The sequence below is a fragment of the Odocoileus virginianus genome, unplaced genomic scaffold (genome assembly GCF_023699985.2).
Source record: "Odocoileus virginianus isolate 20LAN1187 ecotype Illinois unplaced genomic scaffold, Ovbor_1.2 Unplaced_Contig_24, whole genome shotgun sequence".
NCBI classification, from domain to species: domain Eukaryota; kingdom Metazoa; phylum Chordata; class Mammalia; order Artiodactyla; family Cervidae; genus Odocoileus; species Odocoileus virginianus.
In genome coordinates, this window is record NW_027224341.1 from 1001133 (window position 1) to 1025286 (window position 24154).

At 37.4% G+C, this 24154-nt stretch overlaps 1 protein-coding gene across 3 annotated transcripts in view; it reads left to right on the plus strand.

Moving 5' to 3' along the window:
* CEP162 (centrosomal protein 162) overlaps positions 1-24154 on the plus strand; it is a 103056-nt gene that overhangs the window by 18221 nt on the left and 60681 nt on the right. For all 3 annotated transcript variants that reach the window (XM_070464463.1, XM_020885723.2, XM_020885724.2), the window contains exons 6-9: positions 780-847; positions 10608-10720; positions 11619-11649; positions 14645-14761. In XM_070464463.1, coding sequence (XP_070320564.1) covers positions 780-847; positions 10608-10720; positions 11619-11649; positions 14645-14761 — 329 coding nt within the window. The remainder of the gene's footprint in view (positions 1-779; positions 848-10607; positions 10721-11618; positions 11650-14644; positions 14762-24154) is intronic.

A 24154-nucleotide genomic window follows, 5' to 3' on the forward strand; every position in this document is an offset into this window, starting at 1 on the left:
TGGACAGGGAGGCCTGGCATGCTGCAGTCCACAGGGTCGCAAAGAGTTGGACACTATTGAGCGACTGGACTGGACAATGTTCCTAATTGTGGTACTTCTCCTGGAGAACGGCCTAGTCAGAGTGCAGTGTAGTGTTGAGTATATGGTGTTTGCTGCTACTGTTATTAGAGTTTATAGTTTCTTGGGCCTCCTAATGACCTCACTAAAGACTTGGTTGGGGGACCGAAAAAGGTCGAACTGATTCTTTGGTTTGAAAAAAGCACAGTGTATGAACTAATATATCCAATACAGTTAAAACACCTTGCTGAGTGTTTATTGGTTTAAGGCTCTCATTCAGCTTCGATTTTAGGATGAAATTGCTTCTTAGCATGGAAATGCTGACTCTGGGAGTTTTTTTTTCTGGCTTCCTCATATACTTGACTGGTTCTTGCAGCTTGAGGGGCATACCTAATCTGTAGTGTAGAAGGGCTGTCTGGGCCCTGAGAAATATAAGGCACACGTTTATGTGTAAAATTGTATATATTTGTGTATAAAGCTAAGAAATACGGCATTTTCTGCCACCCCACCCCCCCCCCATATTTCTTTGGTGGCTACAGTTACATTCAGGCTTGGAACATCCTTCATTTTTAAAACATTGCCTTCATAGTTTCCAGATTTTTAGCTTTTGCTAGAACAAGAGTACATAAGAAGAAATACGTAATATTAGGATTTTTAAAAAAATATTCACAAAAGATTTCATGGAAATATATTATTAATGTGTGATATTAAATATTTTCTAGTAATCAAGCTAATATGGAGCTAACTGAAGATAAACATGAGAATGAATCAAAACATGAAGATCTGGCAGGTAATGTCATTGATTTTAAAATTTACACTATTTGAACAGATAATATAACTTTTAATAAAGACATTGATAAGAGCAGGCTTCCCTTGTGGCTCAGCTGGTAAAGAATCAGCCTGCAAAGCAGGAGACCTGGGTTCGATCCCTGGGTCGGGAAGATCCCCTGGAGAAGGAAATGGCAACCTACTCCAGTATTCTTGCCTGGAGAGTTCCATGGAAGAAGAACCTTGTGGGCTACAATCCATGGGGTCACAAAGAGTCGGAGACAACTGAGCAACTTTCATTTTCACTTGATAATACAATTTTGTTTTTAATTATTTTTCTCTTATCTTGGAAAGAGCTTGAACAGGTAGAGTGAGTTGCCTGTGTCCCAAACGGAGCTACTAAGAAATTGTTAGAAGAGCAGGACTGTTTTGTCTGCTGGGAGTGGATAGCGGACCTATTTGGAAGACGGAAAAAGGAATTTTTGTCTTAGGACCTGGGGAATGTGTACAGCCGGGACAAATACCTCCAAAGCATGGTTAGGGAGATACATCTTTTTCTGCCTTTTGACTTTAAATGTGTCTGTGTTATAATACTTTAAACGATTTTCTTTTGGTAGTGTATAGCTGAGTTTTGGTTTTATTTCCAGTCAATCTCAGACGTTTAGTTGAAATGTTTCTGCCCTTCGCAGAAAGATATTCATTGGTATGGTTATTTACTGTTTTGCCATTTGTTCCTGTCAATCTTTTGTTGTTGTTGCTTTTGTGCTGCGTTTTATTGATTTGAGTATTTATAGCATTCCATCTTAACTTTTCTAATGGCTTGTTAGTTGTACTCCTTAGCTGTGTTTTTTATAGTTGCCTTATGATTCACACTGTGCTTATGCATCTTTACTTCATTAGAGCCTACTTTAAAATAACCTTACGCCACTTTACATGAATTTTAACAGAAGTAAACTTCCCCCAACCTTTTGGCCATTTTTGGCATACATTTTTCTTCTACATCACTTAAAAACCCCACAGTACAGCGGTATTAGTTGTTGAGGCAGTCTGAGCACAGGTTGAAAAGAATTTCCAGACAGAGAGCATTTCAGAAGGGAGTGAATTTATTAAGAACAGAGAGCAGAAGTAAAGTGGGTACAGCAAGCACAGTGGGCTGACAGGTGGCAGGGTCGACAGTTTTTCTGGGTGAATAGCCAATTTTTATAGCCTTAAGACAAAATTCTTGCTGGATGGTTGGCGTTAGGTGATGGGTTGGGGTGCTATAGGCTGCTTACTGGAATGGGCATCTTTGCCTAATTGGGAATTAGGAAGCTTGATAGTGATTATCAGGGTACTCTTGGCAAGGTTACACAGGGGCTTAGTCAGCTTCGGAGGTGTCCTTCTGTGGTGCAAGGCTTCAAACCTGTGGCCTTGGGGAAGGACTCAACATTATTATTGCTTTTAACAGACTATTATAAATCTTATACATAATATAAAAGTCTATATTTGTACTTACTCACATAGTTACCATTCCCAGTGAATTTTTTTACCTTTTATCTTGAAATGAATCTTTAAAATTTATTTTTAGATTAAGTTACAATTAACATATATAACTTACTAGCTTCAGGTGTATATCACAATGATTCAATATCTGTGTACAATGTGAAATGTTCACCATAATAAGTCTAGTTACCATCTGTCACCTTCAGTTCAGTCGCTCAGTTGTGTCCGGCTCTTTGCGATCCCATGGACTACAGTAGGCCAGGCTTCCCTGTCCATCACCAACTCCTGGAGCTTACTCAAACTCATGTCCGTTGAGTTGGTGATGCCATCCAACTATCTTATCCTCTGTCATCCCCTTCTCCTGCCTTCAGTCTTTCCCAGCAACAGGGTCTTTTCCCGTGAATCAGTTCTTCGCATGAGGTGACCAAAGTATTGGAGTTGCAGCCTCAGCATCAGTCCTTTCAGTGAACACCCAGGACTGATCTCCTTTAGGATGGACTGGATGGATCTCCTTTCAGTCCAAGGGACTCTCCAGTGTCTTCTCCAACACCACAGTTCAAAGCATCAGTTCTTCGGCAGTCAGCTTTCTTTATAGTCCAACTCTCACATCCATACGTGACTACTGGAAAAATTAAAGCTTTGACGAGACAGACCTCTGTTGGCAAAGTAATGTCTCTACTTTTTAATATGCTGTCTAGGTTTGTCATAGCTTTTCTTCCAAGGAGCAAGCGTCTTTTAATTTCATGGTTGCAGTCACCATCTGCAGTGATTTTGGAGCCCCCCAAAAAATAAAGTCTGTCACTGTTTTCCATTGTTTCCCCATCTGTTTGCCATGAAGTGATGGGACAGGATGCCATGATCTTTGTTTTTTGAATGTTGAGTTTTAAGCCAACTTTTTCACTCTCCTCTTTCACTTTCATCAAGAAGTTCTTTAGTTCTTCTTTGCTTTCTATCATAAGGATGGTGTCATCTGCATATCTGAAGTTATTGATATTTCTCCCGGCAGTCTTGATTCCAGCTTGTGCTTTATCCAGCCCAGCATTTCTCATGATGTACTCTACATATAAGTTAAATAAGCAGGGTGACAATATACAGCCTTGACCTACTCCTTTCCCGATTTGGAACCAGTCTGTTGTTCCGTGTCCAGTTCTAACTGTTGCTCTTGATACAGATTTCTCAGGAGGCAGGTCAGGTGGTCTGGTATTCCCATCTCTTTCAGAATTTTCCACAGTTTGTTGTGATCCACACAGTCAAAGGCTTTGGCATAGTCAATAAAGCAGAAATAGATGTTTTTCTGGAACTCTCTTGCTTTTTTGATGATCCAGCGGATGTTGGCAATTTGATTTCTGGTTCCTCTGCCTTTTCTAAATCCAGCTTGAACATCTGGAAGTTCATGGTTCATGTATTGCTGAAGCCTGGCTTGGATGGAATTTTGAGCATTACTTTGCTAGCGTGTGAGATGAGTGCAATTGTGCGGTAGTTTGAGCATTCTTTGGCATTGCCTTTCTTTGGGATTGGAATGAAAACTGACCTTTCCAGTCCTGTGGCCACTGCTGCATTTTCCAAATTTGCTGGCATATTGAGTGCAACACTCTTACAGCATCGTCTTTTAGGATTTGAAATAGCTCAACTGGAATTCCATCACCTCCACTAACTTTGTTCGTTGTGAGGGTTCCTAAGGCCCACTTGACTTTGCATTCTAGGATGTCTGGCTCTAGGTGAGTGGTCACACCATCGTGGTTATCTGGGTCATGAAGATCTTTTTTGTATAGTTCTTCTGTGTATTCTTGCCAATTCTTCTTAATATCTTCTGCTTCTGATAGGTCCATACCATTTCTGTCCTATATTTTGCCTATCTTTGCATGAAATGTTCCCTTGGTATTTCTAATTTTCTTGAAGAGCTGTCTAGTCTTTCCCATTCTATTGTTTTCCTCTATTTCTTTGCATTGATCACTGAGAAAGGCTTTCTTAGCTCTCTATGCTGTTCTTTGGAACTGTGCATTCAAATGGGTATATTTTTCCTTTTCTCCTTTTCCTTTAGCTTCTCTTCTTTTCTCAGCTGTTTGTAAGACCTCCTCAGACAACCATTTTGCCTTTTGCATTTCTTTTTCTTGGGGATGGTCTTGATCACTGCCTCCTGTACAATGTCATGAACCTCCATCCATAGTTCTTCAGGCACTCTATCAGATCTAATCCCTTGAATCTATTTGTCACTTCCACTGTATAATTGTAAAGGATTTGATTTAGGTCATACCTGAATGATCTAGTGATTTTCCCTACTTCCTTCAATTTAAGTCTGAATTTGGCAATAAGGAGTTCATGATCTGAGCCACAGTCAGCTCCCGGTCTTGTTTTTGCTGACTGTATAGAGCTTCTCCATCTTTGGCTGCAAAGAATATAATCAATCTGATTTCGGTATTGACCATCATGGTGATGTCCATGTGTAGAGTCTTCTCTTGTGTTGTTGGAAGAGGGTGTTTGCTGTGACCAGTGCGTTCTCTTGGCAAAACTCTATTAGCCTTTGTCACCTTCTATCACCTTACATAATTGCAAAAAATTATTTTTTCTTGTGATGAGAACTTTTAAAATGCGTTCTCTTAGCAGCTTTCAAATAGTTGGAATCTACTATTATTTTTAATTTCTGTCTAGTAGTATTTTTCTTCAGCATGTAAAACCTCCCTGGCTTTTCTTACAGTGCAGGTCTAATGGGAATAAATTCTCTGAAGTATTGTTTGTCTGAAAGTATATTTTGCCTTTGTTTTTGAAGAACACTTTTGCTTGATACAAAATTGTAGGTAATTTATTTTCTTTGAGCACTTTAATGATTTCCTTCTATTGTCCTCTGACATTTCTCATGAGAAGTCCAGTAATAACTTACTGTGGTCTTGTGTATACAGTGTCTTTTCCCTCTTTGGAAATTTTTCTCTTTGGGCCAGTGTTGTGGCAGTTTGGGTAGTATGATCCTGATGTGCTTTTCTCATGTTTGTCCTGTTTGCAGCTGTTTGAGCATCAGTTGATCTGTTAATTTATGGTTTCCATCCAAATAAATGTTTTCTGCCATTAAGTCTTCAAAATCATGCCTGACTTCCCTTGCTTTCTGATCCTAATTCCAAGTATGTTAGAAAGTTAAATTTTGTCTCATAGGTCAAAAGACTGTCATTTTTTAAAGCTTTTTTCCTCTCAGCTTTAGTTTTATTGTTATGTTTTCAAGTTCATTAATCTTTTTTCTTCTTTAATCTCTTGTTATTCCTTTTTTTTTTGACTCTAGAAGTTTCTTTTGCATCTTTTTTTTCATTTCATTTACTGTATTTCCTCATGTTCTTTGTTTTCAAGTCCTCAACACTGAGTGTATTCTGCAATCCCAGTATTTGTTTATTTCCGGGTCTCTTCTAGTTGTGGTGACTTTCTCCTCCTTGTAATTCTAGTAAATTTTTAATGGAGTGTTGAATATTTTGTAGATTTTTACATTGTTAAAATGAATTTTGAATTTTGTTTTCTTCTTTTGAATAGTGTTGAGCTTTGTTCTGGCTGAAAGGTTGATCTTTTCAAGGCTTTTCTTCTGCTTTGTTAGGGGAAGTCCTGAGTAGCCTTACTTTAGCAGGTTTGACACTGCTACTGAGACATAGCCCTCTTGATTTTTTCACTGGATGCCCCTACTGAATAACAAGGATTTTTTCCACTCAAGCTGGTTAGAGCTTCAAAACCACTTTTCCCTGTGCAAAATACGGAAATTTTCCAACTTCCAACATCCCACTTGTTCTTTGGTCAAACTAGACTTAAATAATTCAGTATGCAGGAGAGCCTCAAGGGGGCTCCCTGCAGATTTCTAGCGCTTTGTTTCTGAAAGTTACTCAGTGGTGTCCAACTCTTTGCAACCCCATGGACTATAGAGTCCATGGAATTCTCCAGGCCAGAATACTGGAGTAGGTAGCCATTCCCTTCTCCAGGGGACCTTTGCAACCTGGGGATCAAACTCAGGTCTCCTGCATTGCTGGCAGACTTTACCAGCTCAGCTTCATCCCTTTATCACTTGCCTGCAGCCTGCCTTGTTTTTTCAGTACTCTTATCTCTGTTTTCTTAACACAGTACTGTCCTGATCTCCCTGATCCTGCTTAGCGCTCCAGGATGTATGTTCAGTTCAGTTCAGTCACTCAGTCGTGTCCAACTCTTTGCGACCCCATGAGCTGCAGCACTCCAGGCCTCCCTGTCCAACACCAACTCCCGGAGCCTACCCAAACTCATGTCCATTGAGTTGGTGATGCCATCCAACCATCTCGTCCTCTGTCATCCCCTTCTCCTCCTGCCCTCAATCTTTCCCAGCATCAGGGTCTTTTCAAATGAGTCAGCTCTTTGCATCAGGTGGCCAAAGTGTTGGAGTTTCAGCTTCAACATTAGTCCTTCCAGTGAACACCCAGGACTGATCTCCTTTAGGATGAACTGGTTGGATCTTCTTACAGTCCAAGGGACTCTCAAGTTTTCTCCAACACCACAGTTCAAAAGTATCAGTTCTTCGGCACTCAGCTTTCTTTATAGTCCAGCTCTCACATCCATACACGACCACTGGAAAAGCCATAGCCTTGACTAGATGGACCTCTGTTGGCAAAGTAATGTCTCTGCTTTTCAATATGCTGTCTAGGTTGGTCATAACTTTCTTTCCAAGGAGTAAGCGTCTTTTAATTTCATGGCTGCAGTCACCATCTGCAGTGATTTTGGAGCCCCAAAAAATAAAGTCTCTCACTGTTTCCACTGTTTCCCCATCTATTTGCCATGAAATGATGGGACCAGATGCCATGATCTTAGTTTTCTGAATGTTGAGCTTTATGTACCTTCTAGTAAGTGTAGACTTAGCTCACTTGTTTATCTTTCTTAAGAATCATATTTTTGCACTGCTGATTGTCCGATATCTGAAAACATTTGTTTCATATACTTTATGCATTTTATGCATTATTTGGAGTAGGAGATAACAACCCTCTCTGGTATTCTTGCCTAGAAAATTACTCAGATAGAAGAGCCCTGGTGGGTTACAGTCCATGGTGTTGCAAAGAGTTGGACACAACTGAGTATGCATGTACTCATTATTTACAAAGTTCTTGAAATCCCACATGGTACAGCTGAAAATCCTCTAAATTCCATCATACTTAAAATTTATCAGCCAAATATTCTAACAGAGAAGGAAAAAATATCTCCAAAATGTATCTTTTAGATCTTTTACATCAAGAATTGTTTGCTTGTTTTCTGTTTATGCAAATTATATTTTGAAAGTTACAGATGCGGAGTATAATAGTAGAAATCCCTAATGTTGAATGTGCAATGTCTTCCAGTCAAACAGATCAGAAGTGTAAAAGTTGTTGTTCACTCAGTCGTGTCCGACTCTTTGAGACCCCATGGACTGTAGTGTGCAAGCCTTCCCTGTACTTCAGCATCTCCCAGAACTTGCTCAAACTCGTGTCCATTGTGTTGGTGATGCCATGCAATCATCTTGTCCTCTGTCATCCCCTTCTCCTGCCTTCAGTCTTTCCCAGCATCAGGGTCTTTTCTAATGAGTCGGCTCTTCACATCAGGTGGCCAAAGTATTGGAGTTTCAGCTTCAGCATCAGTCCTTCCAATGAAAATTCAGGACTGATTTCCTTTAGGATGGACTGGTTTGATCTCCTTGCAGTCTAAGGGACTCTCAAGAGTCTTCTCCAACACCACAGTTCAAAAGCATCAGTTCTTTAATGCTCAGCCTTGTTTATGGTCCAACTCTCATATCCATACATGACTGCTGGAAAAACCAGAGCTTTGACTCTACGGAACTTTGTTGGCAATGTAATGTCTGTACTTTTTAATATGCTGTCAAGGTTTGTCATAGCTTTTCTTCCAAGGAGCAAGCGTCTTTTAATATGGCTGCAGTCACCACCTGCAGTGATTTTGGAGCCCAAGAAAATAAAATAAAAATTAATATTTTCATTGTTTTCCAAACAGTGTGAAAGAGCTGGTGGAATTTATCTCTCATATTTCTCGTATGAGAACCACCTTCTCAATTGCGTTTTAGTCTTTCATTTTTATATAAACTTAATTTCCCTTGGTGTTTCTTTCAGAAATTGCTGATTCATTGTTTTCCTCTCTTTTATTTCTTGTCTCTCTTATTTCTCTCTGTGTCTACCAATGGCATTTCCTTCTTGCTTCAAACCTAGTTTATTTGTGACACAATTCCTGAGATTGGTCTTTTACATGTTAGTAATATTTGCCTACAGACTATTCCGTTACTAAGTGCCAGGAAAATGTAGTTCTGAAGATTGCATATTAGATTAGTACATTTCTTAAATACTATTTGGCTTTATTAACTTTTAATTCAGATTAAGTATAACACAAGCTGTAATGCTAACAAAGATAAATTATTACTGCTCAACATAATGGCTAAGACTACAGTGCATATTGTATAACAGTAACTCTTAATCTTCTCATCAATTCTCTGAAATAAATACTCATATTGTTCCTACTTTATAGCTGGGAAACATGAGGCAATGAGTTTGTGACTTGCTTTTGGTTCTACAGCTGAAAAATACTAGAATCAGAAGTTGAGTACAAGTCTTCTGGTTCTGGGTCATGCTACAAGCACTGTGCCACAGTATCTGAATTGTTTCTTATAATGCTTCTTTGAGGTGACACAAACACTACATCCTCTTCCATTGATTTTAGAAAGTTCCCGAATCCCAAGTAGTTGTTTAAGTTTATGTCATACTCTCCCATAGGACTTCCTGTAGCTCCAGCGGTAGAGAAGCTGCCTGCAATGCAGGAAACCTGGGTTCACTCCCTGGATCAGGAAGACCCTCTGGAGAAGGGAAGGGCAGTCCACTCCAATGTTCGTGCCTGGTGAATCCCATAGACAGAGAGGCCTGCAGGGCTCCAGCTCATAGGGTGGCAGAGTTGGACATGACTGCGCGACTAACACTCACTTAAGCTTATACCCTCCCACATGTCTTCCCTCCTTGTTCATCGTCTTTACTTAAGCAAGACTAATTCCTGAGGTACTTAAAAATCAGTGATTCCCACTGGAATATGAGAATGTTAATCATCTGATATTGGTCCTAGCATCTAGAATTTAATACAAGGTAATTTCTCTGTAACTGTTGTGATTGTGTCTACTGATACTATAAAATTCCAGGCAGAGTTCTTTTTCAGATGGAAGAAAAATAGAAGTGAGCTTCTCAGCCTCAGAACATAGATACTGTTGTAATTAACCAACCCACCTAGTTTATCTACCTAAGTCACAATACCCATGTTCTTCCACCCTTGTGTACCTGTGAACTGAAATGGAGATATGTCTATAGGTAGATCTCACTTGGAACATCTCTGTTTAGCTTACCTATTTTCAGACTTCCATTGTTAATCTCCATTCAAAGAGAAGACTGAAAGACGGTCATTCCAGAAGCAGACTCTCAAACCTCATGCAGCCTTTCACCCTTCAGGCCATCCTGTCTCTGAATGTGATCTAATTTTTTAAATAAAAATAAGATTATGAATGATCAGTTCTCTTCTGAAAAGGCCTTTCTTGTTCTGCAGCCCACAAATCTCACTCAGTCCTTCAACTGGAGGGCTGTAGACAACCAATTAAAAATTGATGATGAGATCCTGGCCAGACAGTTTCTGCCTATCTTCACCATAAGAATCCTGATAGCATCGTGTTAACTGGGCAGAACTTGCGTTTTGCTGCAGAGTCATTGAGATAGTAATTTGGGAGACTTTAGCTGAGAGGTGTCTAGGATTGGGAAACAGTGAAGGTCATTAAGGCTAGTATTTTCCTAAGGGAGGTGTCAAAGATAGAGTTTTCATAAGTTTTCATACCCTTTCATACTGCTTAAGGGTAACAGTAGAAATAACTGTAAAGACTAAAAAAATCAACTTAAGTAAAATCTAACCTTTGTTTAAGCATGTCTAGATTTTTCAAAAGTGCTACCTTTGAAAAGTAAGAAATTTGAGATTTTTATCTTTAAAAATCAAATAACTGTAGTTTGTTTTAAAAGTATATAATATTTTGAACACCTCTAGAAAATTTTAGTTGGAAAATAATTCAAAGTATTAATAATATAAAACTGATAACTACTTGAAAGTACAAAAAAAAAGGCTACCCAAGTCTTAATAATTGAATTCTCATCAATCTTTTCCTCAAAATAGTGTGTTCTTAAAGATATCTTTATGTTAACATTTAAGTAACTACTCTTACACAGACTTCTTTTGAAAATCAATAGTCTTTCCCTGGGAATTTGACTTTTTTGACTATATTATTCTTGTGGTTTTTTAAAAACTATTTTCTTCAGAAAATTATAGTGATGATTTTGAAGATGAGGATATTGATGCACCTTTGACTCCTAAAGGAGAGACTAATTCCAAAGAAAATTCCAAATCGGAAAAAACAAACGTTCCTAAACAGGTATGTATCAATTATATGTTTGACAGTTTGGAAACTTATTTCATTACCTTAGCTGACTACTGACTATTGCTCTAAAAAGAGCTTGAAATAGAGTTCTTTATATTCTTGCTATTGTTGTAAAGTTATAAGTCTGTTAATATTCAGACACTTTGTTAACTCAGGATGTCAGTTTTAATCTTACTGAAATACATAGCAAGTGATGGTTTTCTGAAAGATTTCTTTTGGGAAATTTCTTTAAGCTTTGAAAATTGAAAATTTCATTAAAATCTCAAATCCTAATTTTTAAACAGGTATATTAAACTGTACTTTTCTTTGCTTGGTCTTGTCCTTGTGAGACATTCCCTCCCTAGTATTTATGCCAATAGTGATGTTACTGACTGAAACTTAATGGGCTAAGATTGTTATTAATATTGTTAATTGTCAATTAAATTATTCAGTTCACATTCAGGGATGTTGTACTCTTAATTCTGTCATTTCTCAGTTTTTACCAAGACATGCCAGACAGAACTTATTCTTGAAGCTACCTAATAGTAGACAGTTGCTGTTTGTCATAAACTAGTGAGGTTATCTTGGAGTTCAATTTAAAGAGGGTGATTTCTGAGCAAGGTAGATGAACAGATGACATCAGGTATTTTAAACAAGGTGCATAAAGGCCTAAATTAATTGCTGTTGACCACCAAGGTTCAGAAGAGACTTGCAGAAGTTCTTTCACTGCTTCACTGTCTAGTGCTACAGAATGGTCAGTGAATGAGCATGGTGAGAGAAATCCAGGAAGTGTATTTCTTGATCTTTTCACAATGGGGTAAGGTGCTGCCTTTCAGGTTCTGTTACTCTTTGCAGTGTACTCATTTCATATGAGTTCAATTTCAAATCATATAATTTTCTTTTTTTAATTTAGGAAGAAGAAAAAACTGGCATGCTGGCTAATGGTAAATATTTTGTGTATTCATAAATTTTTGTAGACAGTTGGTCTTTTCAGAATTATATTTAAGTCTGAATAAATTACTGTATCTTGTTTTTAAGTAATTTCTGATGAATTAAAATTTATAGATTTTCTCAATATGTTCTTTATGCCTACCTTAAATTCTTCTTGTTTTATTTAAGGATATATGTTTTTTAAAAACCCCGGACCAAATGCCTTTGTGGATAAATTTTACGAAGCATTCATAGATGATTAATGTTAATCCTCCTTAAACTCTTCCTAAAAAACAGAAGAAGAGGGAATTTTTTCAAACTCAGTCTGTAAGACCAGCATCACCTTGATACGAAAGCTAGACAAATATTCCTCAAGAAGACTACAAACAAGCAATTCTATTTGCAGTGACATTAAAAAGAATACAAACTTAGGAGTAAATTTTATCAAGGAGGTAAATTATGCCTAAAACTATAAAATATCAGATAGAAATTGAACACTAAAATAAATAGAAAAATATTCTGTGCTCATAGATTAAAAGAATTACTACTGTTAAAATGTCCATACTATCCAAAGTGATCTACAGATTCAGTGAAATTCCTATCAGATTCCAGTGACATTTTTCACAGAAATAGAAAAAAAAAATCCTAAAGTTTTTATGAAACTACAAAGGACTTCACATAACCAAAGCAAGCTTGAGAAAAGAGCAAAGTGTGGAGGCATCACACTCCCTAATTTCAGAATGTATTACAGAGCTAAGTAACCAAAACAGTGTGGCATTGGTGTAAAAACAGACAGAAAACCAATGAAACAATACATCCATGCACCTGTGGTCACCTGATCTTCAACAAGGGTGCCAAGAATATACAATGAGGACAGATAGTCTCTTCAATACTTCATGTTTAGAGAACTAGGTATCCACATGCAGAAGAATGAAATTGGATCCTTACCTCATACTGCATACAAAAGTCAACTCAAAATGGATCACAGATTTTTAAGTATAAGACCATGAACTGCAAAAATGAAAAGAAAAACATAGGAATACAGCTGCTTGATGTTATACTGGGCAATAATTTTTTGGATATGACCCCCAGATCACAAGCAAGAAAAGCAAAATAGCTAAATGGGATTGAATTAAACTAAAAAAGCTTCTACATACATAGCAAAGGAAAACAGCAGAGTGAAAAGGCAGCTTATAAATTAGGGCAAAATATTTATGAACTATGTGTTTGGTAAAGGATTAATAACCACAATAAACAGAAAACTCGTGCAACTCAGTAACAATAACAACAAAAGTTAAAAGTGAGCAGAGGCCCCAAATAGACATTGCTCAAGATATGCAGCTGGACAAACAAGTGTATGAGAAATTACTCAACTTTGCTAACCATCAGGGAAATGCAGATCAAAACCATATTGAGATAATCAGCTCACACTTGTTAGATGACTGTTATCAAAAAGAGGAAAAATAAGTTTTGGCGAGGATATAGAGAGAAGAGAACTTTAGTACACTGTTGGTAGGGATATAAATTGGTACGGCCATTGTGGAAAGCAGGATAGAGGTTCCTGAAAAAAAATTAAAAGTGAAACTACCTTATTATTCAGAATCCCACTTCTGTATATAACTGGAAGAGATATCTGTACTCCCATATTTGTATGTGTGCTCAGTTGCCAAGTAGTGTACAACTCTTTGTGACCCCGTGAATCGTAGCCCACCATGCCTCTGTCCATGGGATTTTCCCAAGTAAGAATACTAGAGCCATTACTTCCTCCAAGGGATCTTCCCAACCCAAGGATCCAACCTACGTCTCCTGGGTCTACTACATTGGCAAGGCAGATTCTTTACCCTGAGCCACCTAGGAAGCCCCACTCTCATGTTTATTGCAGGATTATTCACAATAGCCAAGATATGGCTAGAACGTAAATGTCCATCAAAAGATGAACGGACAAAGAAAATGTATTTATAGTTAAAAAAAAAAAGGAAATTCTGCCATTTGCAGCAAAATGGATAAATGTGAAGGTATTGCAGTAAGTGAAATAAGCAGATGAAGAAAGATGCATGCTGTTTATTCTCACTTATATGTGGAATCTAAAAATGTCAATATCCTAGAAACAGAGTAGAATTATGGTTACCAGGGGCTGGATTTGTGGCATATGGAGGTTGGTTAAGGGGTACAAGTAAGTTATGGATATCTGATGTGCAACAGTGTGACTGCAATTAATGTTGTATACTTAAAACTTGCTCAGAAGGGAGATCCTAAGTGTTCTCATCACATACACCAAAAAGGGTACATGGATATGTTAATTAACTTGATTTGGTTGATTATTTTATAGTGTATCATTTCAGTTCAGTCACTCAGTCATGTCCGACTCTTTGTGACCCATGAACCACAGCACGCCAGGCCTCCCTGTCCATCACCAACTCCTGGAGTCCACCCAAACTCATGTCCATTGAATCGGTGATGCCATCCAACCATCTCATCCTCTGTCCTTTTCTCCTCCTGCCCTCAATCTTTCCCAGCATCAGGGTCTTTTCTAATGAATCAACTCTTCATGTCAGGTGGCCAAAGTATTGGAGTTTCAGCTTCAACATCAGTCCTTCCAATGAACATCCAGGACTAGTCTCATTTAGGATGGACTGGTTGGATTTTATAGTGTATATGTTTATCAAATCGACAAGCCATAGATCTCAAATATATACAGTTTTTAATCAGCACTATGTGTCAATAAAATTAAGAGAAAAAGGTGGTTTCTTTTTGGTTATTTTCCTCAGCCCTTTGCCTTTTACATATAAATATATGTTAGACCTGTATTTAAGCATAGATAAGTTTTGATGTAAGCCTACTCTGTTGTATATGAGAAGAAAATCATTTTTGTTCTAGGTATATAGTTATATATTCTTTATATGTAAACATTTATCTTTGTTTTTATAGATTGCATGTGATTTAAGTATTTTATTAATAAAACCATACAAGCTTATTTATATTCCTAATTTTTCTTTTATGTTATTCCAGTAGTGCTGCTTGATTCATTAGACTCTGTTACAGAAGTCAAACTTGATGAACCGGACAGAACAAAAACTGAGCCCAAGGCTCTGCCGGATATGACTGATAATGAAATGATAGGAACAGGTAAGAATGGGAAACTATAGCTAGTCTCTAAACATGTAATATTTTGTGACTAGTTGAATTCATTTCTGGGGAAAATATGATATATAACTATGTATAATTATATCAATAAGATTTTATGTTTTGTATTGAAGTATAGTTGATTTATTAAGTGTTAGTTTCAGGAGTGAATCAGTTATACATGTGTATGTATGTAGACATAGATACTCATATGTGTATATATATATTTTTAGATTCTTTTCTATTACACGTTATTACAGGATGTTGACTGTAGTTTTCCTGTGCCGTACAGCAGGCCCTTGCTGTGTATCCATCTTGTACAAGGTGTGTGTGTCTGTTCATCCCAGACTCCTCGTTCATTCCTCCCTCAGTAGCCAGAAGTTTGCTTTCTGTGTCCGTGGGTCTCTTTCTCTTTTGTAAATAAGTTCATTTGTATCATGTTTTTAGATTCTGCATATAAGTGCTAACATACAGTATTTATCTTTCTCTTTCTGACTGACTTCTCTTAGTATGATAATCTCTAAATTCATTTATGCTGCTTCAAATGACATTATTTCATTATTTTTCATGGCTGAGTAGTATTTCAGCACACATGCATGTGTGTGTGGGGGGGTGTACATCACATCTTTTTTATCCATTCATCTATTGGTAGACACCTGGGATGCTTTCATGTTTTGAGTCTTGTAAATAATGGTGCTATGATTACTGGGGTGCATGTATCTGTTTTGAGTTAGAGTGTTCATCTTTTCTGGATACATGCCCAGGAGTTGGGATTGCTGAATAATATGGTAACTCTGTTTTTAGTTTTGTAGGCAACCTCTCTGCTGATTTCCATAGTGGCTTCAGCAGCTTACACTCCCACCAACTGTGTAGGAGGGTTGCTTTTTCTCCACACCATCAGCATTTATTATTTGTGACTTTTTCATGATGGTCATTCTTCATGGTGGTGTGAGGTGGTGTCACATTCTGGTTTTGACGTGGCGTTTCTCTAATAGCGATGTTGCGCATCTCTTCATGTGCCTGTTAGCTGTCTGTGTGGCTGCTTTGCAGAAATGTCTGTTTACGTCTTCTGTTCATTTTCGATTGTGGTTTTTTTTTTTCCTATTGATCTGTTTGTATATTTTGGAAATTAAGCCCTTGTCAGTTGCATTGTTTGCAAATATTTCTCCCATTCTATAGGTTTATGGTTTCATTTTGTTTATGGATTCCTTTTGTGCAAAAAGCTTATAAGTTTGATTTGGTTCCACTTGCTTATTTTTGCTTTTATTTCTTTTGCCTTATGAGACTTAAGAAAATATTGATACAATTTATATTAGAGAATGTTTTGCCTGCGTTCTTTTCCACGAGTTTAATGGTGTCATGTCTTATGTTTAAGTCTTAAGCCATTTTGAGTTTATTTTTGTGTGTGGTGTGAGGGTGTGTTCTAATCTCATTGATTTGCATGAAACCAACCAGCTTTCCTAACACCATTTGTTGAGGAGACTATTTTTTTCTCCATTGTATAGTCTTTCCTTTGTTGAAAATTAATTGACCACAGGTGTGGGAGTTATTTCTGGGCTTTCTATTCTGTTCCACTTATCCATGGGTCTGTTTTTATGCCAGTACCCGGTTGTTTTGATTACTATAGATTAGTGGTATTGTCTGAAGCCTGGAAGATATGCCTTCAACCTTTCTTTTTTTTCCTCACAGATTTGTTTTAGCAATTTTATTGTGGTTCCATATAAATTTTAGGATTATTTGTTCTAGTTCTGTGAAAAATGTCATGGGTAATTTGATAGGGATCACATTAAATCTGTGAGTTGCTTTGCGTAGTATGCTATTTTAACAATATTGTTTCTTCCAATGCAAGAGCATGGAGTAGCTTTCCGTTTCTTTAAATCATTTTTAATTTCCTTCATCAGTATTTTATAGTTCTCAGCATGTAAATCTTTTAGCTCCTTGGTCAGGTTTATTCCTCGGTATTTATTAAATAAGGGCTTCCCTGGTGGCTCAGAGGTTAAAGCACCTGTCTGCAATGCGGGAGACCTGGGTTTGATCCCTGGGTTGGGAAGATCCCCTGGAGAAGGAAATGGCAACCCACTCCAGTATTCTTGCCTGGAGAATCCCATGGACAGAGGAGCCTGGTGGGCTACAGTCCATGGGGTCACAAAGAGTCAGACACGACTGAGTGACTTCACTTTTCACTTTCACTTTATTTATTAAATGCATTATTGAAAAGGATTTTTTTTCTTTTTCTGATATTTCATGTTAGTATAAAGAAATGCAACAGAGTTCTATATGTTAATCTTGTATCCTGCTACCTTGCTGAATTCATTTATTCTAATAGTTTTTATGTGGAGTCTTTAGATTTTCTATATAGAGTATCATGTCATCTGCATGTAATGACAGTTTTACCTCTTTCCTTCCAGTTTGGATCCCTTTTGTTTCTTTTTCTTGTCTCATTGCTGTGGCTCAGACTTCCAAAATATGTCAATAGGAGAGGTGAGAGAGCATCCTGTCTCATTCCATATTTCAGTGGGAAGGCTTCTAGCTTTTCACTGTTGAGTACTATGTTGGCTGTGGGTTTGTCATAAATAGCTTTTATTATGTTGAGATATGTTCTCTCTGTACCCACTATGGTGAGAGTTTTGATCATGAATTAATGTTCAATTTTATCAGATGCTTTTTCTGCATCTATTGAGATGGTTATATGGTTGTCTTTTCTTCTGTCGATGTGTTGTATGTATCACATTGATTGATTTGTATATGTTGAACCATCCTTGTCACCTTGGGCGGAATTCAGCTTGATCATGGTGTCTGATCCTTTTTATGTACTGTTGGATTCTGTTTGCTAATACTTTGTTGAGGATTTTTGCATCTGTATTCATCAGAGATATTGGCCTGTAATTCTGTTTTTTGGTAGTGTCTCTGTCTGGTTTTGGATCAAGGTAATGGCGGCTTCACAGAATGACTGTGGGTGACCCCCCTCCTTTTCAGACCCTTAGAAGATCTGGAGAAGAGTCGGTGCAAGTTCTTTCTTGTGTCTTTGTTAGAATTCCCTAGTGAAGGCATCCAACCTGGACTTTTGTTTGTAGGGAGTTTTTTTTTAATCACAGGTTCTATTTCACTTCTAGTAATTGGTCTGTTCAAATTATCTGTTTATTCTTGATTCAGTTTTGGTAGGCTGTATCAATAATAAAATTTTCAGTCTCACATTTTCTACTTATTTTAACAAGTTAAATAGTCTGAACTTGCTAATGATGACACTTTATGCCAGTAGGCTTAGTAAAGTGTTTTAAAAGAAATACTTGTTATTAAATGCTGTTGATACAAAGTATGGTACTGAGATGAATATTAAATAATTTCCTGTGCACCCACCCCCCCCCCCCAATTCTGTTAAAGTTGCTATATGTAGGAGAATTGAGACTTTGTTTTTGTGCTTCTTTCTGGGTAGGAAAAAGCTAGATCACATCCTGAAATTCTGAAATGTGTAGGACCATCTAGATTTGACTAAAAGTTTTAGAGACCTTTAAGATAGTGCCTTTTCAAACTTTCTTAAAGCAGTGGAACTGTTAGCTACCTCCCAAATGGAATCTTAGGTAGTACTCTCTATATAGATACAAAATGTATTTTATCAGTACAAATATAAATGTTTACATTTGTGACATTTACTTAAAAAGAACAGTAATGGTCTTTTGAAATTTTTAAAATTGTGTTACAGATACTTGTTACATTCTTATACCATCAAATTTCCAGTATGTTTGTATATGTTTTTATTGTATAATATGAAAATATTTTTGGTTTACCACGTAAACAAGTGCAAATGGGATCTTTTCAGCTTGCTTTTGCAAGTCTTAGGTGACCAATATGGTCAACTAAATCAACCCAGACACTAGTCAATAAAAGAGCAATAGAAATGGTAAATCACTAGCCAACTCTGAACATCTGCTTGCATTTTAATTTTACTTTTTATTTCTCTATGGCAGTATAATATACTTTTTTATGGCAGTATAATATATTTGTAGTAGAATTCATAGTGCAGTTTGATGAATTTTCAAGTACTGAACACATTCATGTCAGTGGCAACCAGATCAATAAACGAAGCATGATCAAAACCTCAAAGTCCACTCACATCTCTTATTTCTAGTCATTGCCATTCTAAGATTCACCACTGTCTTGTTTTGTTTACCTCCATTTTAAAATGTGAATATAACAGTTACAGAGTTAAAGCAACAACAAAAAATTGCAACAGAAGTTTTCCATCACAACATTACTCGTCTCCGTGTTACTGCCTGACTGAGTATTCTGCCATGAGGGAGGCGGGTGCTGGGCACGTGTTCCTCAGTCATACTGCTGTTTTTATCTAAATACTTGTCATGTGTGCTCTGGTAGTCTGCTTGCACTGTTTCCAGTAAGTAGATATGGATTCTTTTAAAAGGCAAGTGTAGAGCTACAGCTTTTCTGATCAGTGATACATTATAGGAGGTTCATTTATATACAGGATGGCCAGAGAAACTTTTTTCTAAGATATGCATGATAACAAAGCCAGAGGAAAGAGTTATCACTCTGCTCTTCATATTTTAAAATGAAAATTCAGACATCTGTGGAACCCATGATTTTCTCTGAATGAAAATCAGAGCAGTTTGAAAACTTCTGCTGTATATTACAAGAAGACTCAGAAATAAAAAACATATTGCTGGAAATAGAAACTCTAATATGATCTGGGAAATTATATAAAATTAAAAATTTTTGGTCTTATTTCTTAAACATTCTTGATTCTGAAATAATTTGGTGAGTCAGTTACTAGAAGAGTAGACTGTGACCTTACCGTCTTTGGTCTTGGACTTGTATTTCCAGCCTTGCCAGTTACCAGCTGGGTGACAATGCACAATTAGTGCGTCAAAGCCTGTTTCCTCTTCTTTAAAATGATGTCATTTGATGATCAATTGAGATTGTATAGTGCCTAGCATACTGTTACAGTTCAACAAGGATGAGCAGCTCTGTGGTTCTCATCACTTTCTATCTCAGTACTATTAATAGTCAAACTATAATAAAGAATCTGAAGGCATAAATACCTTTTGGTTATGAAGTATTCAATTTACCTACTGTTTACAAAAGTAGACTGGAAAATTTTCAAATCTGAGTCTGAGCTTGGATTAAGAACTGAAAGTATCAGCAGCTTCGTTTGTTTACCATGTGTCTTCCAGCCTTAAGCAGGCTCAGTTTAGGTGATACATTGTCAAAGATTTTTATCTCTTTTTATTTTGATAATACTGTTCATGAAACTTGTGCTTTACTGTCTTAAAAAGGTTGGAAACTATAAAATGATGGTCAGATCTCACCTTTTGCTTGTTTTCCTTTGTCTCAAGGACAGGGGCCACTTTGTGGCGTGGTTGCGTGACTGCAGCAGTCACAGGAGGACAGTGTTGGTTCACAGCCAGACCCTTGCCTCTGCCCAGTAGGATCTGACACTTCTCTGCCTCTTGAAGTAGAAAATATAGTGGGTTTTCGACTTGTGGTAATATATAAAATACATGCAAGAAGTCAGCCCTTTTCTCTCTATAAAATACATTAAAAGGTTTTAACATAGAAAGGACCTGAGAAAATATTTGAAGAGATGATAGCTGAAAACTTCCCTAACATGGGAAAGGAAATAGTCAACTAAGTCCAGGAAGCACAGAGGATTCTCAGGCAGGATAAACCCAAGGAGAAACATACCAAGACACATAGTAATCAAACTGATACAAATTAAAGACAGAGATAAAATATTAAAAGCAACAAGGGAAAAATGACAAATAACATACAAGGGAACTCCCATCAGGCTATCAGCTGATTTCTCAACAGAAACTCTACAAGCCAGAAGGGAATGGCATGATATATTTAAAGTGATGAAAGGGAAGAACCTACAACCAAGAAAACCGAGGAAGACTCCTTCGGGTTTGATGGAGAAATCAAAAGCTTTCCAGATAAGCAAAAGTTAAGAGAATTCAGCACCACCAAACCAGCTTTACAACAAATGCTAAAGGAACTTCTCTAGGCAGGAAACACAAGAGAAGGAAAAGACCTACAGAAAGTAAACCCAAAACAATTAAGAAAATGGTAATAGGATCATACATATCAATAATTACCTTAAATGTCAATAGATTAGATGCACCAACCAAAAGACAGACTGACCGGGTGGATGAAAACATGTGCGTGTATGCAGTTCCACTTATATCACTCTGCTTGACACCCCCAAATTGTATGTAATTATTTTATATTGTTAAGTTAATCATGTTCCCATTATGGCTTGCAATTGTAATTATCTTTTATTTTTTGTCTGGCTATTGATTGTGAAAACTGATAAACATCTTTTACTATTGTGATTATGTAACTATTAATACCATTGTATCATGATTGGTCAACAGAAAAATAATAGAACTCTTTATCACCAAAAATAGGATCTAATAGAAAAATCCACATGCATATCAGAATTATCTTGAAGTTTTTTGAAAAAAAGTACAAATGCTCAAGTATTGCTTTTTTTCTCCAGAGCTCCAGATATGTTTCTAATGAGCAGTCATGTTTAAAAACAACTGGACTATATGATGATCTTTTACTTTTATCTAGTTTGTTTCACTTTTTCTATTTCATATTCAGTGCTCCCATTTCATTTAGTTTATGTTTTCCAATTTCTCCATCTCTTTTTTTTTGATGTTCTTTCTCAAGCCTTTATCAAGCATAGTAGAAAAGCTTTTGTATACATATATATATAAATATGTATATATATATATTTTAGAAAACTTATGAATTTTTGCCTAACTAAAAAAATTATGACATTTTGATTCTACTTGTTTGACTTAGTATGAATAGAATGCTAGATTTCTAATTAAAGGGCTTCCCTAGTGGCTCAGATGGTAAAGAATCTGCCTGCAGTGTGGAAGACCTGGGTTCAATCCCTGGGTTAGGAAGATCCCTAGTATTCTTGCCTGGAGAATCTCCCAGGACAGAGGAGCCTAGCGGGCTACAGTCCATGGGGTCGTAAAGACAGAGAGACTGGTGGTCTACAGTCCATGGGGTCACAAAGAGTCTAAAAAATAGATATGCAATAAGCAACAAAGGTTTACTGTATAGCACAGGGAACTATAGTCAATATCTTGTAATAACCTATGATGGAAAATAATTTCAAAAATAATATATGTGTATTTGTATAACTGAATCACCTTGCTGTGCATCTGAAACACTGTAAGTCAACTATACTTCAATAAAATATATATATATTGAAAAAAGGTCAACATCTATGACCCTGAAATTATTTTTAATATCAGTTGGATTAATGATTCAAATTAGGAGACAAGTACCTTTCCCTTGCTCTGTTTTCTGAGCAGCACCTAGTGCTTCTCCATCTTGCGTTTCTAATTTTTAACTTTTAGGTAATTTGCTTTTCCACATGTTTGCTCAGCTGTTGCTTTAAGCCAAAACCACTTCTTTCTGGCACCTCATGCCTGTTAAATTAGGTATGAGCACTCAGTACTGTGATGCTGTTTCCCACTGGGATCATTTCTTTCATGCATACTCAGCAGATACTTAAGCATCCTGGTATTTCTCTAGAGGAGGCAAAATGTCTTCAGCCTTTTTCATTTCTTCATAAATTAATTCTCTTCTCCTTTTGAGTCTGATAGATGGTTTGGGGAAAAATATGCTTACTTTAGCAGGCAAGATTGTTTTCCTCAAGTCCTGCTGGACATCCCTGCCACTTAACTGTTAGTGATTCCAAACTGGTGGTATCCCCCACTTTTTAAATGTGTTTATCTATTTACTTGACGGCATTGGGTCTTAGTTGCAGCCTGTGGGATCTTCCGTGGTGGCGTACAGATTCTCTGGCTGTGGTGCACAGGCTCTGGAGTATGCAGGCTTCAGTAGTTAGAGCACTCAGGTTCTCTAGATGTGGCACATGGACTTGGTTGCCCTGCAGCGTGTGGGGTCTTAGTTCCCCGACCAGGGATCAAACCTGCATCCCCTGCATTGCAAGGTGGATTCTTAACCACTGGACCACCAGGGAAGTCTCCTTCACTTTTTTGTTTTTAGTTTATTTAAGCAAATCTATTCCATATTGGGCAGGCTCCAAACAGCAGTGGTGCCCTGATGACCTGAAGCAGCAGATGCAAAGCTATTCCATTGTGAGGCATTCTTACATAATCACATGTGGTACCTGGCACCCTCTTACACTTAGAGTTGAAACTAGTTCCTCAGAAATTTATACTGTGTAATTTACAGATTATATAGAGAAGGAGGAAGCTGTATATATGCTCTTTTATCCTTAGGCATTAATTGTCACAGTTATCAAGAGAACAGGAGTCTGATCACCCTATTTCTCTTGTTCTACTCTTCTGTGATGCTTTTATTCTTCTAATTTTGAAAATTCTGCTGTTAATAATGAAAAGTACAAGGTGAGTAAGAAAATACTCATAAAAATCTTAGATCATCACTGTCATTAGATTCTTTGAATTCTTTTCTCCAAAGTTTATCAGTTGATGGGAAGAGAAGGAGGTTAATGGGGACGGAAAAGTGAACTGTGACATGAGGTTCTCTGTTTGGGATAACTGGGTGACTGATCACACCATAGCCAAAGTAGCAGATACTGGGAGCAGAACAGATTTTGTTGGGGAATGTAACTAATTTACTTGAGGATGTATCAGATGTGATTTGCTTATAGAACAGTCTACATGTCTGTTAGGAAGTTCAGTGTTCAGAAAAGAGACAGAAGATAGATTAAACAGAAGACAGCTTTGGGAGTCAAATGTCTGTGGGCAGTTACTCAGCAAAGAGTGTTAGTGAAATTATCCATCACTGCCCCCCCCCCCCACACCCATAAAAAAGAGAAGTTTGAAAATAGAGCTGAAGATGGAGCCCTGAGATGAGCTATTTACCACAGAAGGTGGAAAAGCAGCCTTCAGAGCAGTGAGTAGAAGAAGAAGGTGTCATACGGAAGACACAGCCCCCAGGAAAAGAGCAGGGCCTCGTGTCTCACAGGGCAGAGAAGATCTTTCAGGCTGAAGGAAGTTAAAGGCTGGCTTTATCTCCTAGGAAGTTATTTTTTTTTTTATAGCAGCTTTAGCAGGGTTTTGGAACACACTGGACTGCAAAGTTAGAGGATTGAATTTCAGTTGAAGAAATGAAGAATACTAGATGGTTGGTGGCTCAGGAAAGCAGAGAGAGAAAAAGGTGGGGGCGGCAGGACGTGTGGAGCAGAGGAGAGACAGAATCCTTGAAAACTTTTTCTGTCATTTTGAGAAATTTAGTAGTTTTCTCCAGTGCAGAGAGGTTGTATAGGGATAGTGGGCAGAGATGGTTTTACAGGTGGCCTGTCGGAACGCAGTTCAGCCTGCTGAAAGAGTCCCCGAGCCTGCTGAGACTGCACGCCGGCAGGCTGTGGCC